This window comes from Acanthaster planci, linkage group LG02 (genome assembly GCF_054643075.1).
Source record: "Acanthaster planci isolate LZ-2023a linkage group LG02, COTS_SCS, whole genome shotgun sequence".
Classification (NCBI taxonomy): Eukaryota; Metazoa; Echinodermata; class Asteroidea; order Valvatida; family Acanthasteridae; genus Acanthaster; species Acanthaster planci.
Window position 1 is genome coordinate 14,516,302 of NC_141778.1, and position 22,058 is coordinate 14,538,359.

At 40.2% G+C, this 22,058-nt stretch overlaps 1 protein-coding gene across 1 annotated transcript in view; it reads right to left on the reverse strand.

Annotated features, from left to right (window-relative positions):
* LOC110973173 (short coiled-coil protein A-like) overlaps window positions 1–8,555 on the reverse strand; it is a 20,842-nt gene extending 12,287 nt beyond the window's left edge. Inside the window, exons 1-2 of the mRNA XM_022223781.2 lie at window positions 8,415–8,555; window positions 1,505–1,630 (exon numbers count right to left, since the gene is read on the reverse strand). Coding sequence (XP_022079473.1) covers window positions 1,505–1,589 — 85 coding nt within the window. The 5' untranslated portion in view covers window positions 1,590–1,630; window positions 8,415–8,555. The remainder of the gene's footprint in view (window positions 1–1,504; window positions 1,631–8,414) is intronic.
* Between the last annotated feature and the right edge of the window lie 13,503 nt (window positions 8,556–22,058).

Here is a 22,058-nt window from a genome sequence, read left to right on the forward strand (position 1 = left end):
CAAGTCTACTGATATTTCAATTTCATTGCTGAAATATTTCTATTGTTGGCTCAGCTCTCTCATCAAAAGCCAACGTACATGTAGGCTAATGCACAGGTTGCATACACTGTACATCAGACATGTCAGAGCATGAATGAAAAGCATCCTTGTGAGCAAGGTGCACATGTCCATGTATATCCCAGTACAATTGTACACACACACATAAGTGTGTATTTGCCTGCAACTGGGGACCCCCTATTGTTCCTCTTTTGTTTGTACTTAAACTTTTTTAGAAGACCACCCATATGTTTTGTACACAGTTGTCAATCGGGGACCCTCTGTCAATCGGGGACCTTATTGTCCTCAATTGTTCAAGGTCCCCAGTTGAATGCAGAAACAAACTCAGTGGCACCCACAGTATACATAAACATGTACAATGTACAATTGTACATTACAGTTACCGTATACTAGGGCTGAATCAATTCATATACATGTACGTACATGACCATGTACATGTAGTTCATAATTCCAATAGTCGACCTTCAATTTGATCGAATATCCAAATATTAGGTTGTACCGACCATCAAATTGTTGATGAACAAACCATACAAAATCAGAGGCACTAACCCACACATTTGTACGTTGTGATCAATATAATAGCTTCTCACGTCTAGGAGTATCTCCAGCCAAGATTTAGCAAGATTTAAGAGATGAAAAACACTTCTTGCCCTGTTGAGAATTTCTATTCCTTCTAAATTTTGTAATGAATAATTTACTTTTTGACTTGTAAGATTTCTTTCACTTTTCATTTGAATCTGCTTGAAAAATTCTCATTCGAATATTCAGTTTCAGAGATAGTATTTAAATATTTGATAATTGAATATTTGGATACTCGGCACTGGCTTTCTTATATACATGTACATGACAATTTCAATTCACGTATGGAGTCCACAGAGAGCAAATAGGATTTTTTAAGGCCGGCTGAAATTCAAGAAAGTCTTTTTCAAAAGTCAACATGTTCCTCTTCCCACCCGCATAGTCCTTTATGGATCATTAAGTGCTCCCAGTAGATTTACTGCATTATCCAAAGCAACAAACTGTTCCCAAGTTGCAGTTGGTAAGGACACACACGCTTCCATTTGGGCATGTACATGTACATGTATGCCTTGTTCTCAGGAGCAGTGCGTGTTCTGCATAGGAACAAGCCATGTTAGCAATGGAACACTGTTTGGTGTATCCATTTATTAAATACACACCAGTACTCCCCAAGCACTCTTCTGGTCATCTGGAGAGGGGCGTGTCACCACGCCATGTTCAGGCAGTGCTTCTGCAGCCGAACTATCACACTGAACTAAAAATAGCCAAATGTGTACTTCCAATTCAGGCGAACCGAGTACCGGTACATGTAAGTTGGTTCAGATGTTCAGCATACATACGCACATGTACTTGACACAATACTGGTAATGCATAAAATGCATGTGCAGAAAAAAACAACAAAAAGAATTGATATCATGCCTGAACTTGCCTCTGTCATCATCCATGCCGCCAAATGCTCCGATATCCCCATCTGTTGAACTGGGTGTTGATGGTGAAACAACACTAGCACTCATTGCTGGAGAAACGCACAATGGTTAAAGCTGAAAATCGACCCCTACAGGAAAGATAAGACTTTAAAAGTATTTACTTGAATGTAATCTATCGGGACAAACGTAAGGAGCAACTGATACGAGAGATAGTTGTTTCACATCCAAAATCCTCCTTCTGTATACATGTACATGTATGAGGAAGAAAATAACCCATCCCATAATACATGTACAGTAATTGTGAGCTTTACCATTTGACATGTTGCACTTTCAAATGCATAGATTTCCATGGTTTTATCAGCTCCAAGCGGAACAAAAGAGGGCATGTTTTTTTGGTACTTACCCCATAGGCGCGCGTTTATAATGGGATCAATGGTACAATGTACGTTTGACGCGGAGCACGCTGAGTATGCGTCACAAATTTATTCCTCAATATACATGTATGTTCTTTGTGTACATGAAGAACCCGTGCAAGAACCCGCTTGGAAAACCTACAACCATCTCTCTTTCTTTTGGCGCTTGGGGATGCACTTCAACTCTGGGCAGATAAAGTTACTTAGGTTTTATTACTGTTTTTTCAATGTTTATTTTGTTTTTAACAGACATGGTTCTGGGGCCAAAGATACAGAGACAGTCCAGTACGTGTACTTCAACACCAGAATGAGGCCGGTGTTGCATACATGTGTGTGAATGTACCTACATGTAGGTGCTTTTGGATAGCAAGTGAGTGGTTGCAGTTCCCGTACATGTACAATGAAAGACTTGATTGGGCACAGCACTGATCCTCTGAAGCACCTGTGATTGTTTAATTATTATTACCCTGCATTATTTTATTCAGACGAAATCAGTAAACAGTGACAGAAACTGCCCATTACGAAGTAAACCAGGCCGAAATACAGGTCTAAACAGTTGACTTCATCTAAGATGGCCCCCAACAGGATACAGTTCCATATTTGGCCATCACCTTAGACACTGTGAAAAAAGTCTATGGGACATGACAGAAAGACAAATTGAGGTATTTTCAAAGAAAACTTGAATTTTTCCACTCCTAAATTAGTGTAGAATATAATCAGATTGACACTTCTTGGTACAAGTTTCAAATCGTATTACCTGAAATGAAAGGCAGCCAGATACATGTCTGGAACCCTCTCCCAAAAAAGCCAACCACGCATACTGTACATGTACGTACACAGACTTATTTCCACTGGCATCCCAATGGGGTTAAGGTATCAGATGTTATTGAGTTCGCCAAAATCACAAACATGATACAGTAGTGTTTGATGACATGAATACTCTGGTTTTGGCAGTGATGATGACTGAACAGTAAAACAAGACGGTTACAAGAGGAGACTAATAAATCAAAACCAGACGCTGGCGGCTAGCCCACAGCCATACCGTACATGCACAGTATACAGTACATGTACATGAATCAGACAATGAGGGCTGTGCCAAATATCCGATTATTCAATCGATTATCGAATATTCAAATACCATTTTCCAAATTCCAATATCTTCAAATGCAAAATTAATAAAAAGGAAGAATTCTATTTCAAATGAGAAAAATCGCACAATGGAGGCTTGTTTCAAGCAGATTGAAAAGAAAAGCAACAGAATAATGCATCCCACGATTCAGAAAGTAAAAATGCAAATGCAAAATGAATAAAAAGGAAGAATTTTATTTTAAATGAGAAAAAGTGCACGATGGAGGCTTGTTTCAAGCAGATTGAAATGAAAAGCAACAGAATAACACATCCTATGATTCAAAAAGTAAATTCATTAAAAAATGCAAAAGGAATAGAAACTTTCAACAGGACAAGAAGTACATGTATTGCTCTGCTCTTCAATCTTGCTTAATTGTGGCTGGAGGTAGTCCTACATGTACATGTACCGGTACATTGTAGAGGTGAGAAGCTGTTATACAGTGATCATAATGTACAATTCAGTGCATTTTGCAACTGATTTAGTACATGGTTTCTCTGGATCCGAATCTCTGGATATTTGATGGAATTGAAGGTTGAATGTTCAAATAGTGAATTATTCGAATTGACTCAGCCCAACAGTACATGTACATACATATATGTACATGTACCGGTATAGGCCTATTATTAATTAACAGATGTTAAACCATGGTGGGGATAATAAACCTTTGCCAAAAAATACCCTTGTGCCGCACCCCTTTCTAATTTTTTTCTTTCCACTCAAAAAGACGCTAAATTTGATACAGCTTTTGTTTTACATTGCATTGCATCTTCTTCTGGCTGTGGAGGATCTCAGGCAGAGTTGATTAATTAAAATCATGAACACCAGCATTTGAACAACCTGTAAATCCAAGCCACCTACAAATCTTTGGGAGGTACATGTAATGATTCCCGCGGTAATCATTAAACATGTTAAAGCGATTTGTAATTGGTGACAGATGATAATATTTACATGTACGTACATGTACATTACAGCCATAATCATGAATTATTAAAAAGAATGTGTCTCACAGATTAATGGGTCCTAAAGTCAGCAGGCACAAACATCATTCGATTCCATCAAAATGATCGACATTAAAAACAACCAGCAAGTACATGTAAATAAAAATTCATGTAGAGAACGAGCCTTTCGGAAGATGTGCAAGAAAGATCCTCAAATCATCATGCTTTTACGACTTGCACAATCACATTTTCATCAAGTGTATTTTCGTAAACCCAGTCATAAATACCGATCGTGACAACTTTGGGATGCCTGTTGATATTTTACGGTGACATAAAGAAACACTTTGCTGCCTTCTGGGCTGTCTGACCTGGACATCAGCACAGATAGTGTTATATATAGGACAGATAGTGTGTTCTCTTTTTCATTCGATATTTCAGAGCTCTTCCAAGGAAGTGCAGTGCTCTGGGATTTTCCTCTTCGTGTCGAGGTTTCTCTAAAAAATTCTGCAAACTAAATGACGTTCTCCAAAAAATGATGTGGGCATAAAATACAGTTCGCGATGAAAATCAAATACTCTGAGTTCTTAATTTTGATGTAGTTTTGAGTGGGGATCTCTCCAAAACATATGGCAAAATGAAGACTGGGCAAGGACTTTATTTTCAACTCCCGTTGATTTGCAAAGGTACATGTAGCTAACCAAATGTCCACAAAATATACACAGTCTGCCAGGTCATCTAGATGATCATTAAGATAAATCAGAAAGTGCAAATATGTATTTTATATGAACAAATTTACTCTTTTAGAAATTTTGAAAAATGAGTGGAGTTGCACTTTGGTTCATTTTTGGAAGAACATGCCAATCGATCAAGTGTTCCAATTACCCTGACGTTCCGATAACCACATTTTGGTGAAACTACATGTAAGCGCCTGCGATTACAAGTCTTTCAGCATACATGTACATGTAACTTTACTCGCTAAGGCGAGGGGCATGCTGACTTCACTGCATTGAAAGAAATTGTTTTATGCTGCACTGCACCGGCAATTCTGTCGAATCGGTTGCGTGCTTTTTACACGTTTGCCATTATCCTAGACCCGAAAATGATGGTTTGTAACCACACAATAATGGGCAACAGATGCGGACAGTTTTTCCAATGAAATTTCTGAATCATAAAAACAGTTTTGAATGGACTTGAGTCGAATCTGGTAAGTAGTCTGTGTCAGCCACTAGCAGAGTCCAAGCCAAGTCGAGTCCAGAACAACCCCAGCCAGAGCCGAGTCAAAAGTCCAAAAAATTGGACTTGAGTCCGAAACTACAGGAATGACAAGCAACAGCCGTTGGACGCGGACAGGCAACGATCTTTGTCAACATCCATGTGCAGCTTTAACAGAAAGTGTTTACTGTGCTACAGCGTGCTCACGTGCATGGGCATCCAACAGCTGTTGCTTGTCATTCCTGTCATTCGGGCATAAATAATGAGGGGCCCTTTGATTGGTCAGTGTGAACCTCAACACACCACAGCCAACTGCCATTTCAACCATTCAGTCAAGTCACAGCTAAGAATTTACACACACACGTACAGAAAGCCGCTGCAGCCAATTTCCATGTCTTGAGTATTGATCGCAGCCGTAGTCAACCATTTGGTCGTGGCTCGTCTTCGCAAATACATGTACAAGCACACATGTGAACCGCATGACTCTCAGACGCTGATCAGGAAATATTTGCGGCTCTTTTTGGAAAATGGGCACAGTTTGGGCCCGTTTTTTCTTGGTAGGCCCTACTCAATACAAAGGTACATGTACATGTACATGTATAGCCTAGGCTACAGTCTTAGGGGGAATGGAGCAGCATGTCTATGGGTGCACAACAAGAATAAATCCCTGTTCGTGCCCTGCTAAATGTCATGTACAGCCTATGCTGAAAAAGGCTTGTTTTCTGTTGGGTTTGTGGGAGCGGGACGGACGTCGGACCCACTTCTGGGGAGTGGGGGGTAAACAATAAAGCCAAGCCACAACAGAGCCTGCCACCCTTCTATGTTATAACTTATGACTGTTACAATGTATGTCTGGGTGACATCAATGCAACGGGAACAGGTCGAGTCGTACCTTGGAAAACTCGGACAACTCGTACCATCAACTCAACATAATTGCACCAACTCGTACCTTTGGCAAGTCATACCTTGGCCAACTCGTACATGTACCTTCGCATACGAGACAACTCGTACCTTAGTCAGAGTTTATTAATTGCTGCTGTCATCATGAACAATTTTTGATTTCTCAGGCCGATATGCTTCCACGTCGTTCATGAGTCAGGCAGAAATCAATCAAGGCTTGAATATAAGCCAATTAAGTCAACAGAGAAGAAATGTCTCTGAATGGGAGAGTGCCATCATTTCTCGAACAAAAATATAATATACAATCAGTGCTCTGAATTATGTAATTGCCGAGCTTTAGGTAACTGGGTACCTTCATCAGGGCAAGCAGATTCAGTTATACTAGCGCTCAGCTCTTAATGTAGCCGGCTGCCTCTATCCAAAATAGACCCGCAATTTGGGGCTTTTTGTGAAAGAAATACCCCAAACTGGAAACTATCAGTCCAAAATTCAGGATTTTTGGAAATACATGTATTTGTATGATCCCTCCTGATTATGGCATGTCTTGTAAAAACCCTGTCATGCCTGTGGGATCACAAAGTACATGTATTTATGAGCTTGCGACCATTACGACCATTTGGTGGAATGCACCCATCGGGTTGTTTGACATCTGTCACTGAAACTGATGGCACACACATGCCCATGGAAGGATGATATGCAGAAAATCATGCTGGCGCTCTGTATCTCTCCAGGAAATTTATAAAGGCATTTCCTTGATAATGATAGGCCCTACATCATACATGTACATGATGGGTGTCAGGTCAACTCGCCCCCCTTCCCGACTCGCCCCTGTCCAACTCGCCCCCTCGTAAACTGGCCCCCTGACCGACTCGCCTCTTATCAACTTGCCTCCTGGCCGACTCGCCCCCTGACCGAGTCGCCCCCTAGCCGACTCGCCCCCTCGGAACATCAAGCAAATATGGCCGGCCCAATGTATTAAAAAAAAACAAAAAAACAATGGTTCTAACCAACGACGCGACACGAACGACTCACGGACGGTGATGGATATTTGCACATTACCACTAATCACTTATTTATTCAAACGCTTCCTACGTCCACTGTCTGATTAGCTTATTTGTACATCCAACATACCCTCAGGATCAACAACTTCGAACCCTCCCGGTCCGTCCCATTAATATTTGGGTATGTGACTGTATCTTCTTGAAGTGACCCGATATCCAGTTAGTTAGTTACATGTAGTTATAGTGTTCTTTTGCTAATTCACTCGACTGGGACCTCACATACATGTATACTGCGAAAATTGATTTACATGTAGGTTCTTGGATATACGCTTTTTGTGTGATGTATAAAGTCATAGTGGTACATTGTACACTAATGTCAATTTTTAATGCCCCATTATCCCATGAAGTTATTGGAACCTGAAAGTGTGTAGCGACCGTTACACCCTTTGTCATAAATCATGTCTCCTTAACACTTCTGTAGGTTTGCGTCGCCGGGCATTATGCTTAATACATGTATGTACCATTTTTTTATCTGAAATAGTTCGCAAAGTTAATTAATATGGTACGGTGTTGGTGTTGTGGCGCAGGAAATCCCATAGACAATACACAGGAAACGCTGCGCCAAGGCCCATACACACGATAGTAAATTAGTTTTACCAATATAAAAAAAAATTGTTAACCCCAATTTCACACGAAGGGAATATCCACCAAGCTTTAAACAAACTCAACTTTGAGTGCCAGCTGCAAACCCCAGAACTTATTTTTAAGGGCAGCAATCACTGAGTCCATCTCTGACTGATTGTATTTTTTTCAAATGGTAAATGGGCCGGCCATACGTGCTTGGCAAACTTAGGGGGCGAGTCGGTCAGGAGGCGAGTCGGCCAGGGGGCGAGTTAGCTAGGGGGCAAGTTGGTAAGGGGCGAGTCGGCTAGGGGGCGAGTCGGTCGGTCAGGAGGCGAGTTGGTAAGGGGCGAGCTGGTAAGGGGCGAGTCGGCCAGGGGGCGAGTTGACCTACAATCACATGATGTATGTTCAAGGCTTAAACATGTGAACATGGAAAAATGAGAAAGAAAGTTAAGTGAATTGCGAACCTGAAAGTACGAGACGTCTTAACTCACATTATGAGTTGCCCAAGGTACGAGTTGACTCGAAAGCAATGCAACCCTATGTAATACTATAGCCAAACGTTACTGTACTTCCGGAATTTAAAGTTGTCCGGAAATTGGGCTCAAACATTGGACACCGTAGTTTCATCTCTTCAGGGAGCTAAACAAGGGTTTTTATACACTACACACACTCGTCGTAAAACAAAATCTTACCTTCGTTTCAAGTTGACTTGTGGAAAGCATTCAGCATCAGAGACAGGAGAAAAGATCGTTTCTGAACCCCAGTGAGAACATTCCTTTTTCTTCACAGAACGCCGGCCATCTTGATTCTGACGCAGCACTGCATTGTGGGAGCTGAGTAGGTATGGGCGTGGCACTATCATTATGTTTTATTGTATTCAGGGCGGGGAATGGGGGAGGGAATCGGTAAGCAATACCGAGTGTAAATTATCCTATTATAAAAGCAAATCAATGTCCAAGCCACAGTAGGTTGACAGAATGAGAGAAAATGTTGCTATGGCCTTGCGTAATAAAAAAGGACAAATTCTTGCTCATGTCACGTCGGTATGAACTTGGGCGTGTCGCACTTTACATGGTGGTAATTATGAACTAATTTTTAATAGATGCAGTTGACTGTACCGTGGTGGGGTTTCAGGCCCAATCGTCTTATCTCAAATTCTGTTTTTTCTGTTTCTTCTTTTTTCAAAATGATTTTCCCCAAAGGCTATACCTATAAATGTACTTCTGGTTCTGCCACATCTTATTTCTCAATGGTTCCCCTAACCAGGTTTTTTCGTACCCGGAACACGGATAGAAGGGTCCGGTCCTCCAATTCAAGCCCCACTGAAAACAATACAAATTCAGCACTGTTCAGGGCCCAATAACATGCATACCACCATCCTTGAGGTTTCTGAAAGACAAATAGCCCCTAAACCTTCAATTTCTTTTCATTTTTTGTGGGTTAACCAATTACATTTTCATTCCCACAAAACAATTCAACCCCACAAGTGATTTTTCCGTAGTCTAGTTGCAGCCATTTTTCAAGTGTGGCAGCCCTCAACTTTCTCGGGCACTGAGGACAATTTTTCTACCGTAGTATTTCGCCATTCTGCTCTCATATCTAAGCTCAAAGACACAGGGAGCTGATCCTGGCAACAATTTACACAATTTCACCATCTGGGGGCCAAGCAATCTCCTTTTTCAAAAGATAAATTGCTTTTTTTTTTGCTGGTATTAACATTATGTATTTAGTATTATTTAAAATTTTATTTTCTGTAATTTGTATTTTGTAAAAAAATTGTTGTTTTGTTTTAAAGTTTGCTATAAAACAATTTTGTTTTATATTAGATATACATATATTATTTTATTGCCAGTGGCAGCGGAGTTGGAGGCCCTTAGGTCACAGTTTCTAAGTAAACTTGTTCAACTCATGGCAGGTGCCATTGGTAAATCGTGTGTCTTGTGTATTGTATTGTTCTCTGTATTGCAGTTTTCATTTTGTGTAGTTTGTTTTTGTGGTTATGCCAAATAAATAACAACAATCAAATATACCGTGGGGGCACTGTTAATGCTAATGAGCTGGCCACAAATGCTCATTTGAATTAGTAAACTGCACCCACTTATGTACCACGTAGCACCAGGGACCCCTCCCCTTTACTTCCATTCCTTCTAAAACCTAGTTAAAAGCTCCCATATTTTCAAATCATTTCCAAACATCCCCCCAAAATTGTTCTGAACCCCTCCTAAGCCACGCGGGCTCTTGAATAAGGCCTACGTGTATCTGTGTTCTCACGCCGAAATAAAATCTACAAGAGAAACGAAAATGAGGGCGCTGTTATAACACACCACTCAGCTAGCTCGGGTAAGGCCTCGGCACTCTGTGCATGACGTCACTATGTAAAACTCTCGTATGCATAGAAAACCATTTACAGCACTGGCATTACGGACATACGTCTTTTCACTACCTTAAAGCATGTGAAAGAACTCTTGTCTGCAAGGTGCCACAATAGTCCATAGATAGTGAATTGACCATAGATCTTTTGGTCCTGAGTTCGAAACTGCTTTTTTCCAATATTGTTTTTCTTCACCAAATATTTTTTTCGGTGCGCTGAGAGCATTAATAGCTCCATGTGCAGAGTGCAGAGTCCGAGACCCAAGAACCTCATATTAAGTGTCTGTAAAAACGCACGACAGTGAGTTGCAGTTGGGTATTCGCATATGGGCGCTAGATTGGAGCTGTGCAGGTTTTGACGTCATGTACAGAGTTCCTGGTTTTAGCCTCACTCCAGCTTGCCCTGCAGCTCTGGCATCACTAGCACGCACTCTACATATAGCTCTCCGCTCTGCCGCTCCTGTATAAATGCTCAGCTGGGAGAGCTATAAAGCTTCGCTCGTCGCCCATACTGAGGGCGCTGATGAGAAGGGCCGATGGTTTTGCACTGTGATTGGCTACACTGTGCACGACCTGTGACTGTGAAGTTATGACTTCATGTTAGCAAAGCGTTATTTAAATTTTTTGGTTCACCAGTGTCAATACTTTGGATGGGCAAAGTGTCAGCTATATGATTAAAAACATAACCTTGGTACAATCACAGTGTGGTAATTTATCCTCTCACTATTAAAGTATCACTGGTTAAGTGTCTCTTGGAGATATATTTCAAATCATTGGTTATCTTGATCAAGTTTGGATGAACGATTGAAGTGTTGTGAGAATTTTTTAGCAATACGGAAGAAGAAGAAAAAAAATCAAATTTATAACTGCCGTCTTGAACGCAGTGAGCGAGCTCGCGGGTCCCACAGAAATTTTGCTGTGCTCGTCGTTGCGTGTGACTCCGTGTTGCGTACATTTCCTTCACTAAAATCTGTGCAAAGCCCTCAGTCCTTCCCAGCGCCTTGTTCGGACGCTGGATGACGAGCGAATCAAGCACGCCCGTGATCACATAATTAAATAAGGACGCCTTTTCAAAATGATGTAATTGTCTGCAGTGATAAAACATGAGAGATCAAATAGCCACAGAAACGAAAATACAGAGCCCGAATGAAAACCTGTCTGCATTATTGGTATTTCAGGCGAAATACAGTAGTATCGACCATCATCGACGTCAGTAGACCTTTCTTTAGCTATGCCACAAGTACATGCCGTAGGTTTTGCCATTAAGTGGTTGGCAATGCGTAAGAATTCAAAGTGTTATAAAATCTCAAGCTAATATTTCAATGATAAATAATTTACTAAATACTATATGAAAATGAAAATAAATTAATCAAATATAATCCAAACCCAAACAAATAAATTTGGTGACCAATGTCTTGAAATATAGAAATAAACTTCTGTATGAAGTCACTTCTTGTCTAATAGCGCCAACAGTTAAGGGGGGGAAGAGCCGCTGAAATCTGACCGTTGGAGGCTAGTGCCTGAGGCAAGCTTACAGCCTCAGACATGGCGAGAGACACTCCCCGCCCCCTCCAAATATGCACACAGAAAATAAAAATACAGTGACGTGAATTTAACCAAACCAGCGGGTTTAATCTGTACATTTAAACTCTGATTCAATTTGACAAACTCATACAGTCAGTTTGACGGTGACAGATGAGCACTCAGGTTCTGCCCTTGAAATGCCTGGAAAACATGCTTGCGGAAATGCAGTCTTTACAGGAGACGAGAGCAAACTAATCCAGAATATAGCCTGCGGGTTGACTAAAACCCAATACTTCACACATTAGCCATCAGCAGTGCAGGTACACTGTTAAGTCATGCTAGATTTCATCTGTTCCTTTATCAAGCTGTCACTAGATATTCACGGTTTTCCGAAAAAGATTGACAGTTTTGGAACGAAATTACGGGGGAAAATACGGCCGTGAATCGTAGCAGTGTTTGCAGGGGAATGACTTAATGAGTTTAGGCACTGTACGAAAGTCAGATTATAATTTTATGAAAGCGGTGTTAGCCAAGATTAAGAACAGCAAGAAAGATGTTTTTCATGTTTTTGCGGGACTTAAAATAACAATGGATTAATCCCCGGTCGGTTAAGGTGACGTCGAGGCTTATTAGTTTTTTTATCCATTTGAGAAAAGGTGACGTCGAGGCTTATTAGTTTTTTTATCCATTTGAGAAAAATACCTTTTCAGATATAAAAAAAAATCACAAAATTTGTTTGTGAGAAAACTCCAAGTGCTCCCGGCTATCGGGTTTGCAAAATCATTTTTTAATCAGTGCATTCAGGGTCGAAATCCTGAAGGCTTGTTTCTGTTTTTCCCCAAGATTTCAGTGTTCAGCAGTCAAGCTTTGCGTCTCACTGGGAACAAGCAAGCTTAATTCTACAATTCCACCTGCCTCAGGTGTTGACAATGGAGTCCGTCGAGGGTGTGTCTTATTGCCCATGCATATACTAATGACTGTGTCAAAACAAATCCAGAAAACCTCATGATTCAATATGCCGAGGATACTTCCACTGCTGGACACATGAACTCCAGAGATAATCCTTTTGTACTTTAGAAATGTTGAGTGGTTTGAACAAATTTCATTTCAAAATTTCAAAACTAATTACCTTGAATTAAAGACAAGAGTGCTGATAATTGACTTTATAAAGAGGAAAAAGTGCGTTTCATTTTGATAAATGGCCGGTTGATTAGTGACTAAATATAAATACCTTAGCTACTGTCACAGAAAGTGAGTTGAACTTGATGAATATAAACGCAAAATATTAGAATGGCAAATACAACAAATTGGCTCTTTTTTCCTACGTAAACTGAATTCATTTGGAACAGAAAAGGTACAAAATTAAACAGGATTGCAGTAAACACAGAACTAGGGAACTTCAGCGACCATAATGTTGATGTACTTCTTTTTGAATAAAGGCTATAATGTGGATTGTTACGTATGTACGTTCTAATTACATGTAATTCGAAATGTTTGAAATTGTGAAGATCCAGACCTTAATGCAGAGGTTGTTTATCCAATCACGCGAAAATGAATACATTTTTTGCCAAATAAATCTCACCACACCCCACTCATTACTGAAACACGGTTTGAGCACTCAGTCACACGGGAACTATACAACTATGGACCACTGGCCTTGCGGAGTACCGGTAGGAATAGCATGGCGCTAAGAACTAACGACAGTTTAAAGATTTTATGTAGAACTTCACGGTCTGGAAAATGAGCAAACCATCACGCGATTCTGACGGCCAGGGAATTCAAAGCAGATCCGATATTATCTAAACTTAAACTTAAGATACGCACACTAACAGCCGGTCGAATCCCTCTTCATCAAAATGAGGCAAGTTACCTCATCTCCCAAATGGTATACAGGAAAACCACATCCTCAAGTACCCAACCATGAACATGATACAATTCGGCAGAGTATTTGGCCACAGTTTGAGGATGGCGGAATGGTGTTACAAGTTCAACTCCATAACACAGCTTTGAGAGAGTGAACACACTAAAGCGCAATAATGAAAGGGGTGGCACTCCTCAACCCGCAAAGACAAACTGAAATACTTTGACTTGTTCGATAGGGTTTGCCAACGAATATTACTTTGTTCCTTGTAAATATATAACGAAAAGCATTAGTTCCCGCACGACCACTCAATCGCTTGGTTCGATAATTCGATGTGTCTGGGTGGAGAGCGAGTGTTCTCTATCTCTTTCCAAAGCTTTCAGGAAAAATAATACCACAAAAAGGACAGTTCTGCAGTATTGAGTAACGATCGAACAGTTTGCGCAAGAAGAGGCACCAAAAATGGAATTAGCATACCTAACCAAATTACAAAGCACTACGACATATGAAATGGATACCTGTATACTGATGTACAGAGAAGAGCGTGTATCGATCTTTGAGAGTAATTCTGTCCTGGTTTAACTAACAGGTGTCGGTTACACCTAAAACGCGCAGAGGAACAGGCGCTAATTAAACAGTCTCTTCCTCTTCTGAATATTCATGTACAAATCATTTCTACTGTTGAAACATTCGTGGAAATAATGTCAATCAGACCAGTGTAATTATTTCCTGTTGAAATATACACTGTACAAACTGTTTTGTCAGAACATTGACGATATCAAATAGCACAAGTCTTGGGTGAGTTTTTTTTTGTGGGTGTCATCGAAGTTCTTATTGTCAACACTATGAGCTGAAAACACTGAAAACCAGCGCCCGTTTTAAACGCGTCTTTGCGTTAATAACAAATATATAGCAGTCTGTTGAAATTACACACCTTTTTGAAAATAAACGTGTTTGGGTGTTCAGAAAGTGTTACCACAAAACGTCTTTGCGTGTCTTGCTATTAACACCCAAATGTGCCATTGTGTATAAATTAATACGGGCGTTTCACAATAGTGCGCCTCCAAGAGTTTGCAACACGTTGACCAATCACAGTGCGCAAAATCTGTCGACCCAAAGCACGTTTGGAAAGGGTCGGCAGATTTCGCGCACTATGATTGATCAACGCACTGCAAACTCTTGGAGGTGCACTTTTGTGAATCGCCCGAATCAACGCGTATTTATAAAAAGAAAGAAATAAACACCACAACGTGTTTAGCTTTGGACTATTAACACCACAACACGTTCATAAAGTGTCAGCAGGAAGGTGTTTGAAAGGCGGTAAAACATTAACACTTGTTTGTACGGTGCGGTAACAGCATGAGAAGATAAGTGAAATGCCGGTGACAAATGGGCAACTTTTACTGGATGGAATATACATCGTGTGCCTGGAAGAAGGACGTAAGCGCTTATGCCTTTTTGCCAGGAAGCATGATCACTGTAAAAAACATTTCCCGGCAAACGGACGTTCGTATGCAACTGTTTTATTGTTATGAATTATAAAGATTTCTTTGCAAAAGGAAAAAAAATCCCAAGTCGTTTAATAAGTTGTTCAAAAGTTGGTTTTTGGACAACCTGTGTTGATTGTGTAGTGAATTTTATCCGTTTATACTAAATAAAGAGACTTTTTTTCCGGCCTAAGGCCTAAGTTTCAGAAATTTTCGGGGGTTGTCTTTTTCTCCGCAACGCAGAAGCCAATTGAACTTTTTTAGTTCTTTTTTTTCCCCAGCCCAACCGTTGAGACATATTTACTCTCACATTCTGAGACTCGTGTGTTAAAATGGACACGGTCAAGCACGTGTCGTGGAAAAAGGTTAAAATGACCGCCATTTTCCGCCCAAGATAATGGTCACATTTCACCTATAGCATATGAAAGAATTGAGCCACTTTGGTTCCCAATTCAATGTCAACTTGACCAAGGTATTTTGTGTGTGTTTTTGTTTAGCATTTGTTTTAGTTCAGTGAAAGGGGGGACACCGAAAAACCAACAAGAAAAGGAGGGCAAGCAGATGCAGGTATGAAAAACAAAACAGACCAAAACAAGCAAAACGACACCGGAAACATATGCAAAGTATTGAAATCCATCACCTTACTTCAAACCATGCAATGTGTTACTAACACCTCCTGTAGCATTATTTAGTAAATTCCCACACGGCAGAAATGAAAATTTCAGAAGCCAAATAAAAAAAAAGATACACCAGAGGTCAGCAGAACTAAAAAAGTACAATCTTTTTAGACATAGAATCTTTTTTTCAGACAAGAAAATGCAGGCGAAGCTATTAGGCTGAAAAAAGAACCCGCCTGGAGAATGACCGAAACGAACTCGCGTGCATCGACGGCCGTTCCATGACAGGGCTTCAGTGCCAAGAGTGAGTGAAACTGTGTCGTCGAAACGACATAAAACTGCTCACAAAACGAGGTTTAGAAATGGGAAGGAAAATTCTGCTTGTAAAATCAGGAACAGATGGAGTTTGGAACGTGCAAGCCATATCTTTTTCAGTTTCCAAGCCTACACAGTGAAGGTACACCTGTCAAAATATTGGGGCAGACGCGAAGCGGAAAAAAGGTGGCAGATTGAAAAACACGCCTGGATAAGAAAAACGAGAACAGCAAACGCCTGTCCGTATGGCGATACATTATCAGGTAGTTGCCCCAACAGTCATTTCTTGGAACTTTTGGAGACTGTAACTATGTGAAACGTTCAAGTGTTACCGGTACCCATTATATCTTCGTGGGGCGCCAAGAATGATACCAGGAAAGATTTTTGTACTGAGCACAGAAAATGTGGGTATGCAAAGTTACTTTGCTGACCACGCAAAATGTTTTTTTTTCTCCTTAGGATGATCCATGAAAATGAGACGTGTCCGCATCAACAAGAAATGGAAATGCACACTACTGATGCTGAACCTGATGCGTGGTTTTTATGCGTAACGGCAGATGCCATCGGGCGCACAATATTGACTTGGGTGCATCAACACCGCTGAGATATGACACTTGTCTCATTACACGAGAACATCGAAGAGGTCTTGAATAATGTTATGCGTTAGGCATACTGCAATGAATAAGTGGGCATGATGCTGAGTGGACAACGTACTCTTGTCAATATTGTCTTCGCTGTGTTATGTAGCCAAATTGAATACAGTATCAGACGCAACGTCACAATTTGTATACATGTATTCTTGGTCACGATTAGTTTAGTTTAGTTTAGTTTATTTATTTCCATATCTTAAATGAAATATTCACATGAATTTAATATCAATTTATCAATTTTATATCAAACTTAATATCAAAATAGCAGAGATGATATATAGGATTATAGGATTTGGTCCACATTTGTCCCTGACTTTTTAAATTAAATGTAACATCCAACAAAAGAGCGTCCAAGGATATTATCAGGGCAGAATTTACAGCCTGGATAATGAATGCACAATTTCTCACTAAACCGATTATGCTTGTGGCAGTTTCTTTGTGTAAATGTATGAAGGAAAAAACCCTACTGTATTTCAGTAGCCAATACAGTATTCTTGATGGGTAGTTTTGCCTGTTGGTCACCCGTCTGACTACATAATTATGTTTGTCTGCACCCATGCAGTGTGACGGGATACCATACCGAATTGTGAAGGATCAAACAATGTCAACATAGAAGCAATACACTTCTGTACGATAATTTTAAGGCCGGAGATATGTCAGCGATTCTGTCTAGCTGATCACAACGTGCAAGAAATCATTGGTTGCTTGTTTGTTTTTACATTAAAATGAAATTACTTTCAAAAGATGACACATCATACTTTAGTAGAAGCTGTGTAACTCGAAGTTTAGCCTGATAGCATCTCCAGCTATTTCTGAACCAAATCAGAACTTCAAAATTACCAAGAAATCCTAAGGGACGCTTTGCACCTTCAGCCCTGTGTTTTGCATAAATAACTGCGATTGTCCTCAACTGTGATTCATTGGAGCTGATTTGGTGTACCTCAGGAGGACATATATAGGAGAAGAAATATCAGGGTATAGGGACCTGTCTCAAATTGTCTCTAACCAAAAGATTGTAGAAACTCATTATTTCTGCCAGGGATAAAGCTACGTCATTTAATAGAACTAATCTGCCTGGAGCATACCATCAAATCAATAGAGATTGATAGCTAATTTGCACATAAATTACTTATATTCTGTAGCAGACAACGTGTTCCTGTGATAGGTTTAGATCACTTGGCACTTTTAAGGTAATTATCTACCCACATTTCACAGTGGAAATACTGAACACAAATGGAAATGTTCCATATTGCTAAAACACAACAATAAGTCTCAATATAGTAAAATGCCACAAATTATTATCTGTTATCTGAACATAATAAACAGTATAGCTACTAAATAGAGCAACGGAGAGTGGATTTCACCTCCTGCGGAGTAGCCACACATTGTTCTCCAGACAAGGAACACAATATCCTTTCTCAAGGCATGAGCAATTCTGAAACGTCTGTGACATTCTGTCAAGAGTCGCATCACATCAGAACCATGCAGAATAAGTATCGTATTGCGAATCAGTTTAGCACAAGCCAAACGCAGCACGAAGAGTAAATAGGTAGCAGAACTACTGGGTAACCGTAAGTCATTATGATTACCCAGAACGTGATCAGACATGATATAAAGTGACGTTTACCGCCAGTGAAACCAAGCAATATCCGATAGCCCTCGACCTCCTCCGTAGCAACTGCTTCATCCAATTCCAAGCTGTCTGTAAACGTGTATTTCTATCGACGGACAACGCCAAACGTTTATTAACCCGCAGCTCGTGCAAATCATTTCGGTGAGAATTTGCAATCGGCTATAGTTAATAATGATTCTGCTTATTTTCAGCGCGAAATGGAGGTAAAATAATAGCCACAGAAACTTTTTTCCGATAATTTGGCAACCTAAATTATGAAATTTTGCATCAAATTAAAGATTCAACTTACCATTTTTGTTACGTTTCAATTCACATTAAGATGGCTCTACAACACCTCAACTCAAGTACATCCTTTAATTATATAAATGCATTGAAAATACACGCAGTTTCAACACATTATACCGTTTTTCAAGCCAGTGAAGTAAAAGGCGCTTTAGTAAACGATATTTCATCAAGGCAAAATCTGGCAGTGCCATGTAGTATAAATGAGTTTATCATTACTGTCCTTACGCCAAAATGGCAATACGCTCAACACGGACCGTGCCAAACCGAATATTTGAGTCAAAGTGTGGGTTCTGCTTAAACTGACTTGAAGGAGGCAATTTCCATGGAGCTGCTTAAACACAAAATATGTTTAAGGGTAAAAAAAAGTTTTTGATAAATTAGGTTACCAGCCAAAACTTCATGTGATGTGTATTGTTTTACAATGGTATTTAGCTGTTTTTTGGCTAGCATGACATTCACATAGAGTTTAAGCTGGTAACTTTTGTTTTATTTTTTGTTTAATTTTTGTCACACTTAAGCCAATTTTGTGCTTAAGCAGCCCTATGAAATTGGCCCAGCTGCCCATACACAGATTTTTGACTTTGAAAGAAAAGACCCTCTACCTACATTCTACCGGTGTTCCAAAACTTGTTTTCATGTAGATACACCCAAAACTAAAATATAACTTTATGCCAGTTAATTCACTTTCAGATTTCTGAATTCACCTTTTATAGTCACTTTTTGATTGAAGCCAAATTTCAGATACAAACATAAACTCACTCTGACCGCAGTTCAAAAACCAGTTTTTGCAAAAGCAAGATTAGCGTACCGTAGGTGCGTGCGCCTTCTACGCCAAACATCTATTGCCTGCTCTGATAACCAACTCATGAAACAGCCAACGCGCCCAAGGTTCATGTTGCATGCGTAAGTGCAGGCCATGCCGTTATAGGTTCTATTGGACGCAGAGTCAACAAACTGTGCCGGACGGACTCAGTTCGCCTTACATTGTCATAAAATGTGTCGGCACGGCTTGGCTCGAGCAAGCTTGGGCACAGGAAATTTCCCAGCGAAGAGCAGAAAAGTGCAAAAGCGATTCCTTTACTAAAATATCGACGAACTTTAATTTGATTCCCAGTGAAACTGAATCAGACGGCGAGAGAAGCAAACGAAAGTGTGTGTACTTCTATGTGTGTGTTTCAACAGCTTCGTAAAGTCTGTTTCTGTCGAGATCTCGTGGGATTTTGGTCCCGTGCCATTCCACTCTTCAACAACCCCTCGTTGGATCGTATAACCAAACTCACATGTTTTACTCTTTTTTTTAACTTAGGAGTGAAATCCTTTTCTTAGGCCTACTGCTTTCTCATAGCGTCCGCAGGTCACCCGTTCTGGGATGAAATCTTTTCACTGATTTCTCGTAAGGACAAGAAGAAACACTACTTCTGAGATTAACTAACGTCGGTTGTATCATGCTCACGTCATCCCAATTCATTCCAGGTCGCCTTCATACAACGAATTCGCGAACAATGACAAGTTCCGTCAATAAATGCTATCATTCAAACAATGATCTGGAAACAATAGATGTCATCATTCCAACAATGACCTGGAAAAAAGAGATGACATCATTCCAACAATGACCTGGAAACAATAGGTGCCATCATTCCAACAATGACTTGGAAAAAGTGATAGGCCTATGATATCATTCCAACAATGACCTGGAAACAATTGGTGCCATCATTCCAACAATGACCTGGAAACAATTGGTGCCATCATTCCAACAATGACCTGGAAACAATTGGTGCCATCATTCCAACAATGACTTGGAAAAAGTGATAGGCCTATGACATCATTCCAACAATGACCTGGAAACAATAGGTGCCATCATTCCAACAATGACCTGGAAACAAGAGATATGACATCATTCCAACAATGACCTCGAAACAGCAGATACTATCATTAAGACTGCTTTACAAAATGGCAAAATGTTGAGAACAACTATCATTGTCACAATAAAAGGTGTTGTTAGGAAGACATTAATATTCATGGTGCCATGTTGTGTCGAGCGATCACAAAGCTATCAGCACAAATTTCCATTACAGTCAAAGGAAATTATGACACTGGAATTATTTAGGAGGATCTCTCTTTTTAGTGACAGGAGGTTTTGGAACGTTAACCGTAACGTTTTCACTGTTATAATACCTGCAAGGTAATATCACTTCAGACGAATACACGGAGTATGTCCTCGGTTCAAAACCGTCCTTTTTCTACTTTACGACATTTCATGATGTAACTGCATTCTCCCCGACTGTAGTTAGCATGTCCACTATTTGAAACTCTAAATTCTACAAACATTCACTGTAAATATCTTATAACATAGTCAAATCATTATACAGATAGGTCAAAGGACGGGATGGGTGCCGTGTTAGTATTATTATTATTATTTCAATTCTAATGTTTAAAAGACACGTGGCTCTGTTTATGCCGTACGCGTACGGCACTCTGTGGCCAATTTTCCCATGTTAGTACGCTGTCGGGTACATTGGAAAGTAATGATGGGCCTTTAAACATGCCAAAAAACCTGGAGTCTTCTAAAAACAAAATTAATTTCTCTCAAAGCAGGCAGTCTTGCTTGTTTGTTTAAGTGAAATATAATCTTCTCTCCTAATGGCATGTTTTCTTCCTCTTAAAATGCCACATTCTCTGCCACAAGCAACAGACAAAGATAAACGCGCAGAACGAGAGAGCGCGAAGCTCGCTGTAAAGTCTCGCCATTCCTTGCTCTGTGGTCTCGCACACTATTTCCGAAGTCCGGATCTTGTCCATAAGCTGCATCTGAGTGATGTGAAAAAGGAATGGTCCAGTGGTGTCGCAATACCTCAACACAATCAACAATCAATGATGAAGGAAAAACTCCCCGGTCATTTGGGTTCGGGGCTCTAGGTTGTAGTCCACTAATTCAAGCCCCATTGAAAACAGTGTAAAATCAGCATTGTTCGGGGTCCAATAACATGCGTACCAACATCCCTGAGGTATCTGAAACACACGTTAAATTATTGTATGGTCCCTAATCTTTCAATTTTTTTTTCAATTTTCTGTGGGTTAACCAATTACATTTTGAGTTATCCCCTCAAAACAAAATCACCCCCCGAAAAGTGATTTTTCCGAAGTTTGCTTGGAGCCATTTTTCAAGTGACAACCCTCAACTTTCTCAGGCACTTAGGACCATTTTTCAACATTATTTTTTAGCCACTCTGCTCTCAAATTAAAGCCAAAAGACCCAGGGAGTTGATTCCAGCAAGGATTTACAAAATCTCACCCTTTTGCAAAAGATAGTGTGGGGGCACTTTTAATGCTAATGAGCAGGCCAGAAATTCTCACTTGAATTAGTGGACTGCACCCTTTACCAACGACGCTCTACTAGATCTAGTAGGAGAGGTAATCGGATAGCGCTTCCTCCATCCCAAAGACAACATAATTGCTTTAAAACGGCGGGGCGCAGATGCATGAAAGGATCATTGTCAGTTGAGCACAAAGAAGATGCGAAAACTGATACGGCCTCAGAGAGAGTCAACTTGGAAGCTGTCATTATAATTATATTATTTATTGCGGGAGATGCAT